This window comes from Watersipora subatra, chromosome 1 (assembly GCF_963576615.1).
Source record: "Watersipora subatra chromosome 1, tzWatSuba1.1, whole genome shotgun sequence".
In the NCBI taxonomy this organism is placed as follows: Eukaryota; Metazoa; Bryozoa; class Gymnolaemata; order Cheilostomatida; family Watersiporidae; genus Watersipora; species Watersipora subatra.
In genome coordinates, this window is record NC_088708.1 from 50,838,576 (window position 1) to 50,851,510 (window position 12,935).

Sequence of the window (12,935 nt, forward strand, 5' to 3'; positions counted from 1 at the left end):
ACATTACAAATGTGTTGCGGAATGGGCTCGAACACTTGTTTCGCTACAATTTTGAGCATGTCCAAGTCTGACGGTTTATCAATATTATTACAGCTTACGGTATTATTATTAATACTAAAGATAAAATAACCACTCTCAGTAGTATTGTTTAATAAAAATTACCCAAAGTTCATAGATCTAATATTAGTGAAACCTTTGTAGCTATAATGTACCTGACACGACTAGGTCATTGCTAAGCAAAAATTGAAATAAAAAAATGAAAGCTTTTGCAAAATGAAACTACGCTCAGGATGCTAAACATACTTTCTATACGCTCAAAGCACGCAGATAATTGTTTCCTTTCGATTAAGTACAGATATGATAGGCTAATTAATTAACTATTCACTAATCATAAACATTCTGTATGAAGCCTACCAAGGCCATATCATCAGGCTCTTGACCATACACAAACATATTGTCGAACCGTACTACTACGCGACTCGACTCGTGGTAGTGAAATAGTTAATCAGTATACTAATTACAACAGAACACAATAGTTTCCAATATTGCTGTAAAAATCAAGTTTACTGCCTACACAATAAATTTATGCTGCTAAATTTTGTTGATTACCCTAGGACACTTATATTTCGCTAGTATTTAGTTTCGTGAGTAGCACACAGAGTAAAATTTCGCTGCAACTTATTTTCGCAGCTCTGATGAGTGCGAAAATATAGTGATGTGAAAATAAATACAGTGGAACAAACAAATTAGATTCCTCAGGTCCGGTCCTCTAGTAAAAAAAGTTTTTATATTTGCGACTAGTTTGTATTTGTAACCCGCAGGTATAAATGTATGGCAGAAATCGATAATTCAACGTGATCGCTTGCTGCCATTTGTTTCTTGGACTATCAATGACGTCTCGGTCCTTTCCGTCGTGACCGATATAGTACCAATATTAGATCTCAAGTATTTATAGCAAGCGATGGCCATGGCACGTTTTGAGTTCACAATATTTCAAATTTAAAAAAAATCAAATACAGTACATGTCTCATAAAAAAGAAAATAGATAACAACCAACATCACAACCAGAACTGTATAACATGGTTGGACCTGGTGAGGGTTGTTATAGTTTTTGGTTGGCAATAAAATTCATCACTACAATAAGTATTATTTAATTGTATGACTTCACCTACCAGACTTTCATCCTCATCAGTTACAAATTCGGTGACTAAACTGATATCATCATCTTCTTCGTTTGTCTTGGCTTTTCCAAAAAAATTGTTATCTTAATATGCTTTGCCATGCTGCTCATTCGGTGTATCAACGAATTTACTAGAAATTTCCCAATGAGCTCAATCACACACAAAATTATCTGCATTTCTAATATGACGATTTTGTTGTGGATATCAATGAACTACAGGGCCGTATTCCCTTGGACAGCTGGCCGGCTAAGACGCCCCGACTTTTTAGGAATTTCATAGTCCAACGGCTATAGAAAGGTTTTTATCGCTGTAGAATATCACTTTATTCGAAGCCATAGATACAAACATCAACTTTTAGTAGTTCTTAGGCGTCATTATTATCTTCATCAGCGGCAAAATATTCTTGTTAACGACTTTTATAAAGGTTTGCAAAATATCAAGTTTTAGCAAACATCTGCTTGCCCATATCCTACTTAATGAACTTGAAATAAAATCGGCAAAAATGATCTTTGTTAAAACGCTTAAAAAAAAAGATGTCTTCTTGAGCTTTTTAACTGCATACAAGTTTTGCCTGTTTTAATTTTAAAACGTTTTGTCAGTCACATCAGCTAAAACAAAGCAAATCTCAAAAAATAGAAAAATGTTGATACTTGCCAATAAAATTTTTTAAAACTTCACGTGAGAGGCCCGGCTGAGGCCTTACATAAGAGAAACCTGTTGGGAGCTTACAGCACCCCCCCCCCCTCCTCCACACCCCAGATGTTCATAACTAGTCGTCTAACATTAGCCCCCAACTTGCAACCAGTGAATACAGGCCTGTGTAGAACATAGCTATTTAATTTCGAATTTTCGCTAGTTCGTTATGATAGTTTAGTTTCGCGCATGAATTTTTCGCGTGATGATGACTCCGCGAAAACGCGAAGGTTAGATGCCGCGAATACTTAAGTGTCCTAGGGTACTATGGAAATTTTTAGGCACACAACCGAGTACATTCTCTCCAGCCATTCCGGGTATACCTACGACAGCAGCCCCGACTACACCCCGAAGTAAGTTCATATAAGTGTCTTCATAGCGGCAAGTTGCTTGGTACATTGAGCTAATGTTATGCATGTTATAGCTCGTACGCTGCCTCTATCCAATTTCCAGCATTGACTGTATTTATTTGTGTGGATGACACCGGCTTCATCAAATTTACAGCTGATCCTTGCCCACTGGATGGATGGAGCTTCTACAACGGTAGTTGCTACCTCCTTGTGTCACAGAAGAATGAGCTGAGGAGATGGAACGAGGCTGTCGACTATTGTAGTGCACCAGGAATGGAAGCCCAGATCGCTTCTATTCACAGGTTTCTACCTTGTCTTATTCTTTTCTCTTCTAAGATCTCCCTTCAAGGATTTGTCTTTCTTTTATCTTGATTAGGTCTTGTTCTTTTTTTCAAATAAATTTTCAGACACGGGTGATTGGATGTGACCCAATGTTTTTAACTTACAAATTCTTGTTGTATAAAAGACGTTCAGTTCACGAGCTAAGAAGTTTTTTACTGCATAACTGGTAGACAATCTGATCCCTTTTATAAGAGGTTTACATAAGAGGTTTAGGATTAATTCTTTTTTACACTTCTTACCTTAAATAGTCAATTACTATCTGTTCATAGTATTTTTAGTTTCAAGCTCAATTATCCTCAAGTACCATATATCCCTGACTATAAGCTAATTTTAGAATGCAAAAGTTACCAAATATGTTATTTCTTATGAATTCCCTGATGTCAGGGCTGTTTTTCTATGGTTGGCTTATGTGCATGATAGGCTTATAAACAGAGACATACGGTAAGTTTTACAATATTAAACCTAGATCATTAATCTTAAATGTAGAACAATTATACTTGTAGCAATTCAAGTTTTCTACTATCGTACTTTGTTGAATTATTGTATTAATATAACTTTTTTGTAGGAACAACTTCCTTCAAGGAATATATTTGTTTTTTATTTGGTGCCATGTTAAAAGCAGGAAAAAACTGTTAGCTAAAGATAGCACAATGAGTTTGTCCTTTTAGCTAGTGTCACATGAAACTATACTGTCCTGAAATAGTGTCACTATGTCATATATGTCAATATGCCAGTATGTGTTTGAATAAGTAAGTTTATCATATAGGTCAGTATGTACTAGAATAGAGTTGTAATCTGGGTCAGCATGTCCTACAATACAGTTATAATATAGGTCAGTATCTCTTAGGATAAACATATAATCTAGGTCAGTATCTCTTTAGTATAAACATATAATCTAGGTCTGTCTCACAGTATAAACAAATAATCTATGTCAGTATCTTTTAGTATAGACATATAATGTAGATCAGTGTATTTTAGTGTAACCATATAATCTAGGTCAGTATGTGTTAGAATACGGTTATCGTATAGGGTACATGACATATAATTGAGTGCAATTATTCTATTTATAGCACAGGTGTTTTTGACACTAGTCTATGATGAGGTAACACTGTGCTTGTAGTGCTGCTGAGAATCAGTGGATAGTGAGGAATCTGTTACCAAGAGACACGGCCACAGAAGCATGGCTCGGACTCGCGGAGTTGACACGTGACAACCATTTCCGTTGGATCGATCAAACTCCCGTTCCATATGTTAATTGGGATGCTAACCAACCAAATACAAATATAGGATCTCAAGAATGCGTCACCATTCGCACAGGTATGCTAGGTTCAAGGATATGTCGAGCTGATATAACATGACTGCACGTAAACTTGTTGAAAATGACAAGAATTTTTGGGCATCTGATATGTGCTTCGTTTGGCATTAGAAGTTTCAATTGTCTTCTTATTCAAAAGGGTTGAAATGAGAACTTTCAGTTTGTTTTATGAATAACTCTATGTAAAAGGGTAAGCTTTAGCTCTTCATGCTGTCTGTGAAGGTGCTGTTTCAATTACTCAAGTATCCAGTTATAATTCAAAACATATGCCAAGTCAACAATAAAAGCCTTCAAAATCAAACATCAGAATTAAAGAAGTTGTTTTTATCAATGAGCCACAAAATTAATATACTTGTTCTCAGCTTTTGAGCTGAGCTGCAGATTGAACACCTTTTTAAGTGATGGGGAGACGACTGCTAGCAGTTTATTGGCTGTAGCTCAAAAGTCTCCGTCCGAAGGTTTTCTTTGTTTATAATAGACAGACTTTTGGATTTTTAGAAGGCGACTCAGGAGTGTCCGGTGGATGGTCAACAAGATACTGTTTTGCCAAGAGACCTTTCATATGCAAGATGGACTCAAAGACCAAGATCTCTGTAACTCATAAGGTTCCCGTTACAGACGGTTCACTCTGTCATTTCCCTTTTCGCTATAAAGGTCAAGTGTTCACAACATGCACCACAGCTGGCAGCAAATATCTCTGGTGTGCTACTACAGATCACTATGAGAGAGATAAACAGTTTGCTCTTTGCGGTGAGCTTTAGACTCATAGGATGCTTTAGATTAGCCTCAGAATGCTTTAAAAACTGTTTATATTAAAAATCGTAAAACTTTAATGAACTCTGAAAGGTTGTAGATTCGTAGTGTGCTTTAATAAATTGTTTGTAAAAATTATGTGGAGCTATTACCATCATTGTGTCATGGTGATAGGCGACAATTGTAAATTGTTTTTAATAAATAGTATAAGTGATCAGTGAAGATATATATTGTAAAACCTTTATTTGAATGCCACCTCTATTTGAGCGCCACCTTTATTTGAATGCCACCTTTATTTGAACGCCACCTTTATTTGAATGCCACCTCTATTTGAACGCCATCTCTAATAGAACGCCTCTGTAGGAAAAGGGATGAGAAATACAGCGTCACCCTTTAATTGAGAGCCACTTCAACATCTTTATGAACCCATAATAGAAAGTGGTCAGTAGAAAAGTGTCCACAAAATGTTATTAATAATGACTAAATTATATTAATAACAATTAATTTTTTTGTTGTTGCTGTAGCGGTTGAGATGGTTTTAGTGACGTGTACCTGAGAAGATCGAATGTCACACCCATCAGAATTACTCTCTAGTTCATAGTTACTGAGGTCTAAATTTGATCTTTTGTCCTCAGATTCATCCATAATGTGGTTTACAATCTGACTTGTAGAGTTTAAAGCGTTTTGATGAACAAAAAGAATTCACTTCAAAAACATAAACAAACATAACAAAAAGCATGCAATGTAATAGCTGCCATTGTTATGGCGTGTCCAAGTCCATTTGCTAACTCCAAAGCTTTACGACTTTTTCTTTAAAACGTTAAAAGAACAGCATGTTAATAATTAATGACTCCAACCGGCTAATGTTTTTTTCTCAAAGTAGTACCTTGTTTAACTCGGTCTGGTATTTTAACCTACCAGTTTATAAAAAGCGATTTGGCAAAAATGGTGAAAGCGATGGCATTTGTGGCTGTGCCTAAAGGAGAGTGCAAAATATAATAGGCAACATTAGCATCACTTCACTCATAGAGCGCTCAAATTTATTTTTCCAAAATTCTGACGAATTAGTCGAAAAATACAGCACCATCCTTTATTTTAACGCTGTCTCTAATAAAACTCCACTATATTATAAGGGAGTGATTGAAATACAGCGCATTCCAATCAAATAGAGGTTTCACCGCAAATATAGATTAGAATTTCATGTCGGCATCCTGTATTTGGCATATGTCTGGGCTAAAAATATGTCTGGGCTTTCTTACAAATCTTTATTCTTGTACAGAAACAGGAAGACTTTGCAAGTTGTTTCATTTCATGGAATGATTATAATTTCTGAATTATTAGATCCATTTCGTTGTCCTCCTGGTTGGAAGAGGCATGACAGACTGTGCTACTACTTTTCACCTGCTGTCGATACAAAAGACTGGGTGTCTGCAAACAAAGAATGCGAGAAGAATGGTGCAAATCTTGCCTATATTGGTTCCTCGGCTGTAGAGAGTTTTATAATAGGTCCGATCATAATCTCATATTCGTTTATAGTCTTGTATATGCTTATAGTCTCATATATGTTTATAGTCTCATATATGTTTATAATCTAATATATGTTTATAGTCTCATATATGTTTATAGTCTCATATATGTTTATAATCTAATATATGCTTATAGTCTCATATATGTTTATAATCTAATATATGTTTATAGTCTCATATATGTTTATAGTCTTGTATATGTTTATAGTCTCATATATGTTTGTAGTCTTGTATATGTTTACAGTTTTGTATATAGTTATAGTCTCGTATATGTTTATAGTCTTGTATATGTTTATAGTCTCGTATATGTTTATAGTCTAGTATATGTTTATAGTCTTGTATATGTTTATAGTCTCGTATATGTTTATAGTCTCATATATGTTTATAGTCTCATATATGTTTATAGTCTTGTATATGTTTATAGTCTTGTATATGTTTATAGTCTCGTATATGTTTATAGTCTTGTATGTTTATAGTCTCATATTTGTTTATAGTCTCATATATTTTTATAGTCTCATATATGCTTATAGTCTTGTATATGTTTATAGTCTTGTATATGTTTATAGTCTCGTATATGTTTATAGTCTCATACATGTTTATAGTCTCGTATATAGTTATAGTATTGTACATGTTTTAAGTCCTATATACACTGTATGTTTATAGTCTCGTATATGTTTATAGTCTCATACGTGTTTATAGTCTCATATATTTTTATAGTCTCATATATGCTTATAGTCTTGTATATGTTTATAGTCTTGTATACGTTTATAGTCTCGTATATGTTTATAGTCTCATACATGTTTATAGTCTCGTATATAGTTATAGTATTGTACATGTTTTAAGTCCTATATACACTGTATGTTTATAGTCTCGTATATGTTTATAGTCTCATACGTGTTTATAGTCTCGTATATAGTTATAGTATTGTACATGTTTTAAGTCCTATATACACTGTATGTTTATAGTCTCGTATATGTTTATAGTCTCATACGTGTTTATAGTCTCGTATATAGTTATAGTATTGTACATGTTTTAAGTCCTATATACACTGTATGTTCATAGTCTCGTAGATGTTTATAAAATGAGGCCAGGTAAATTCTGCTTTTGTTATATATGAAAAACTGAGGCTTTGCAAAACATGACAAAAGTTGGGCTTTATATCATCTTAAAGTTCATAAGTGTCAATCACCAAAGCTATCGAGGTGTAAATCGATGGTTAAGTCTACAACAATCAGAAAAATCTTTCTTTTGTTTTTCCTGGATGTAGGCTTCCTTATGATATCTGGTACTTTTGTTTTTGCATCTAAAAGGTCTTTTGTAGACAACATCAATGAGTTCTTTTGGGTTGGTCTCAATGATAGGAATTCAGAAGGCTCCTATATATGGGACCACGAACCAAACTTGGTTATGGTGAGTTTTCTCATCAACTTGCTGGTCATAAAATCTACTATATTGGAAGCTTTGTCTCTCTTTTGTGGTTGGCTGCCTAAAAATGCTGCCTTTGTTGGCATTAGCTTATTTTTTATAAAAATTGTCGTTTCAGCGCATGAATTATATTTTTAGGAATATAGGAACCAAATAACTAGTGATCATACTGTGTACAAGTAGCACTAGCAACAGTTATTGCTAAAAATAAGAGATGTTTTTCAAAATGTCAAGATTATGTTTTTTACCCTGAAACAGGAAGGAACCCAGCAAGCCATCCTTCAATTTCTCTCTATAAATCGGAACCTTGCTAGCTTCCTTAGAATAGCAAAATGAAAAAACTAGGTATAATGATCTTTGATATTGATTCTTTGAAAAGTTGTTCTCGTTTTAATCTTGGAACAGACACCCTTGGCGTTCAAATGAGAACAATCAAAATTATGTGATGTAATTTAATATATAGAGATCACTAGCAAATATGTTGTTCATAATTTTTTGTCAGTAATAGCAGTTTTAAAATTAATAGTTGTGATATAATTCCTCGGTATACAATAACACTAAGAACTGCGGATTTATCATTTTTCGAATAAGTGCTAATGCTATTTTTCAAAATTGCTTTATTAAAAATTATTCAAACTAAGACGCTCTGCAGCCCCGTGCACCATCAGAGATCATTATGCATAATCAGTGTGTGCATAATTAAGTATGTAGCAAGGTGAATAAGTAGTGTAGTGATTAGCAGGCTAATCTGTAAATTGGAGTATTCGAGTTCAAATCCTGTGCGAGATTTGTTTTTCCTAACACTCTTAACGTGGCTTCAGACAGGTGAACAGGCAGACAGACGTACACTGCTCTTATATAGTAAAGGTTTACCAGCGCCCCTACCTCTGCCTCTACCCTAACTCTCATCTATTTCTGTAGTGGGACATTTCATCAGTCATGAATCCTATTTAGAACACTGTTCATCTCTGCTTTGAGCAGACTGTCCCAATAACAATGTGATGATAGAAGTCTTGCCTCCAGTACAGATATGCAACATAAAATTAGGATTTTTGTCAAATGGAAAACCAGTATTATAAACAAGCATTGTTCAAGCATTTTATAGCTGCTAATTAAATGTATTGTTTCTTTCAAAGAATGAGTTGTCTTTGACAGAGGTATGGATTCACTAACTGGGGGATTGGAGAGCCAAGAACAGGATTTGGGACAGAGGACTGCGTAGAAATAGTGAATGGACCGTATACGGATGAACGACCTGGTGAATGGATCATGGAAACTTGTGAGCAGCCAAGACGATACGTTTGCATGAAGAGTGCTCGTAAGAACTTAATTCTTTTAATTGTTTCCTTCAAGATAAATACTAGATTTTCTCTGCGATATACTAACTGTTATCATTTTATACTTTTTTCAAATAAGTATTATTTGTAACGGCTTGCATTCATTTAATGTCATTTTATTCAATAGATATGATAGTAAAAATAACTTTATATTATGCTTATTTTTAAATTTTAGCATTGGGAATTTAAAAAAGTGACATTAATCGAATTTATATTGAAAGACCAAAAGGAGATGATTTTAAATGTTTGATCTGTAGTCAGCTCTTACTGAGTCTTTCGTACTAGTTCACTGAGCAATGTTCTAACATTGAAGTATGGTTTCCATAGACCTATTAACTATACTATAAGGTAATAGTATAGTTAATATAGTTAATAGGTCTATGATCATTGCTATAAGGCCACGACAATAAGCATATTCATGGCTGTGCAACTAATCAGACAATTATAGAAGATAGCGAGCTATAAATAAAGTTTTAGCAAGTCGCTTCAAGGATATGGAAGTGGTCTCATTTGCAACATCGCCTCTCAATTCACCTTATTTTGTTTTCTCACCCAATTTGCACCAATCTTTATAGCTAATAAGGATTTAGTGTTTTATCACAAACATTATTCTAAACATAGATAATACACAGTTGTACAAGCTGAAGAGCAATGGCGAAAACCCCTTTTCTTTTCTCATATAGTTGGCCAGCTCACTTTAGGAACATTGCAGACAAAGGCTCTTATTTCATGGCACGCTTTCTATCTTATGCCAATTTGGGCTATCCCCAAGCAAGTTATGAAATAGCAGCAACATTCTTCTTGTTTTTACTCCGGATGCTGAAAAATTTAAATCATGTAATGGAGACACTATGAGACTGAATACTTTTGCTGAATTGGTAAGGTGCCTATGTATGATTCAGCTCCTGTATATTGTGTACAATAGTATATGAGTAACTGTTTTTATCTCACAGAGTATACACTAAATTTGACATCACCAACTAAACCACCCGCGGGGACTAGATCACCAAATACAATCATCTTGCCTGGCGGGTCCACAGCATCAGCTGTACCACCAACCCAAACTACTCCTGGTGGTGGAGGTATTGGTGGTACAAACGAAGGATATAGGGCTACTTTAGTACCTACAAGTGAGTGTATCTGGTGTTATCTGACCTAGACAAAAGGTTAGAGTATTTTTTAAGCCTGGTTCCCATATCGATTGCAATACGTGGGCGGTAACTTGCGCAGCAAAACGTTTGCGGCGTTTGGCTCGGCGGCATATGTTCTCATATAAGCTGCATCGCTAAACATAATCGCGTAATCAAATAAAATGTTTGCTAGCCATGCCGTTTCTATAATGGTGACCTTCACCCGTGCAGTGCATTTTGGGAAGGTTTTGCCTGCGGCCTTTTGCTAAATTTAAACAGCGCTAAACTATTGCGATGCCGCCGGCAACTACCAGCGGTACCCGGCATGTAGGTTCCCATTTCACCGCTAATAGCATGCGGTGCTGTCGCCGGTGCTTTGCAACGCATATTGGAACCAGGCTTAAATGTAGATAAGCCCTGCCATATGTAACTAATGCATTTTACTGTTAACGGCACTAGCTTTCAAGGCTTTCAGCAAATGTAACCATTCTTATGTCATGTCAGATTGTGAAAATAAACAAGGCACAATAGTGTTACAGTATGAGGGGTTATTGTCTCTGGAGGTACTAGTGTGTCATGGTCTGTGAAGGTACCAGAGTGTCATAGTCTCTGAAGGGACCAGAGTACCATGGCCTGTGAAGGTACCAGAATGTCATGGTCTCTGAAGGTACTACAGTGTCATGGTCTCTGAAAGTACCAGAGTGTCATGGTCTCTGAAGGTACTAGAGTGCCATGGTCTCTGAAGGTACTACAGTGCCATGGTCTCGGAAGGTACTAGAGTGTCATGGCCTGTGAAAGCGCAAGAATGGATGACTTTGAGTTACTCAGCAAATTAGATTAAAGCTTGTCCTTTCAAATGGCAAGCGTAAGCTCTTAGGTGTAGCTTAACATCTCTCTAAGATAATCGTGTTGTTGTTAGCATTAAATTCAATAATAGCAAAATATATTATTTCACTCATGTGGTAATATCAGTTGATGTTGAAAATTCTTTATGCGATTGCTTGTATATTGAAGTAATATTATTATTCTATTATGACTAACGCAATTTATCTCCTTTTAACCTAATTTCATTACCCCTATTATTATTGTGTTTGGCTTGAGGAGAGCTAAGAATGAAATACAATTTGTGTCACTGAATTCACTCAAGCGTACTTTGTCGTACGCGTGTCATCTCTGTTCTCCTTCAGCGCATGCTTCCACTTTCCGATAAAAATTTCCTACAGCTGTTGAGGAGCAAGAAACTTTGTTCAAAGAGCTGGATAACTTATCAACAACTCCGATTTTGTAACAGTTTTACCAGTTGCTTTGGCTCATATTTTTAGTTCCATTTTAAAACTTGAGCACTTTCAATAGTATCACCATAGGTCTATTAACTAAAGGTTAATATTAACTATAGGTTAATATTAACTATAGGTTAATATTAACTATAGGTTAATATCACCTATAGGTTAATGGTATCTATAGTTAATATTAACCTATAGTTAATATTAATTATAGATTAATAGGTCTGTGAGTATCACTATCTAGCTTTCAAAGATATCTGTGGGCATTAGTTATTCTAAGCTGTTTTTTATTCATAAATATTATTATAACGTTGAAGATTTTTTATAGATTCGGTTTTTAAAATTATTTGTTGTTTTAAAAGCATAGTTAGTAAATTATGATAGTTAGTGTGACCTAACATAGAGATACATTGTACAAGATTCAAGCAGACTGAAGTCCCTCAAGTGAACGTACACAAAGTTTTTTGTAGATTTTGTCACAAAGTATCAGTATTTGTCTATCATTTGCAATTGTTTTTGATGTGTGATGTGATCTGACTGCCAAGATGTTTCAAGATTAAATTCAACAAAACTTGATCGAAGTTAAAATGCTCGAATCAATTAAAAGTGCGATGATTGGTGTCTATAGTTACAAAGAGACTGGACAGAATAGAGATACTTAACGATGCAATATGAATGCCATTGCTGATATTAACGACAACAGCGCCATTTTTGCCTGTATTTTTCTTCCAAGCGTCTTAACTGCAACCAAGTTTTGTCGATTTTAATCTTGGAACACCCTGGCTGTCAGATCACCTCAAACATCAAAAACAATCTCAAACGATAGAAACATACCGATACTTTCTGATAAAATCTACTAAAATTTTGTGTAAGTCCGTCTTCAAGCATAACTGTAAAATATCACTTGTTATTTAGCTTTCTACTGATATTAAAATGGCCAATTCATTTGCTTTAGTTATTGCTGTTTTATTTTCTATTATTGTTGTATGGTATTGTTACTACATTTTATCATCTTTATGGTTGTTTCATTTACAAAACCGCCTAAATGACAGCGGGGTTTAACTGCAATACTTCAAAAGCAAAAATATCTTGTAAAACAATCATTAATTTTGCAGGTGCAAATACATCCCTCAGCACTGGTGGAATCGTAGCTGTAGTAATAGCTGTCATAGCGACAGTAGTGGCAGTCGTCTTCGTTTTCCTGTATGCGCGCAAGACACACATGGGCACAACAGGAGACCTGGGAAACAAGCCCTTAGCCTTTGAGAATGCCGCGTATAGCAGATCTAATGACACTGTGCAGGTCGGCATAGAGAACCCAGGTGCTAGCTATTGATTAACTTATGCTAGCAACGATAACGATGGTGTCAGCCAATGCTTGTCAGCGTGTTGAAAGATGTTTAGATTTGAGTGAAAATATTAGCTGGCATTTATATGCATTCCCATTTTCAAATTATTCGGTTGCTATACCTTTCTCAACCTTGGATAGAAGGAGGCATCACTGGTGAAACTTACATGTTTTACATATAATTATTATTTTTGTTGTTACATTTTAAGGAACATTTATATTTTCAACTATTTGTAATCTGCTGTATTCTCA

The 12,935-nt window shown here is 35.1% G+C and overlaps 1 protein-coding gene across 1 annotated transcript in view; it reads left to right on the forward strand.

Annotated features, from left to right (window-relative positions):
- The window catches only part of LOC137388612 (secretory phospholipase A2 receptor-like), a 61,646-nt gene extending 48,711 nt beyond the window's left edge, over window positions 1-12,935 (forward strand). Inside the window, 8 exon segments of the mRNA XM_068075091.1 lie at window positions 2,156-2,227; window positions 2,379-2,512; window positions 4,364-4,631; window positions 5,976-6,140; window positions 7,482-7,570; window positions 8,741-8,903; window positions 9,876-10,052; window positions 12,451-12,935. Of these exon segments, the coding sequence (XP_067931192.1) occupies window positions 2,156-2,227; window positions 2,379-2,512; window positions 4,364-4,631; window positions 5,976-6,140; window positions 7,482-7,570; window positions 8,741-8,903; window positions 9,876-10,052; window positions 12,451-12,671 (1,289 nt within the window). The 3' untranslated portion in view covers window positions 12,672-12,935.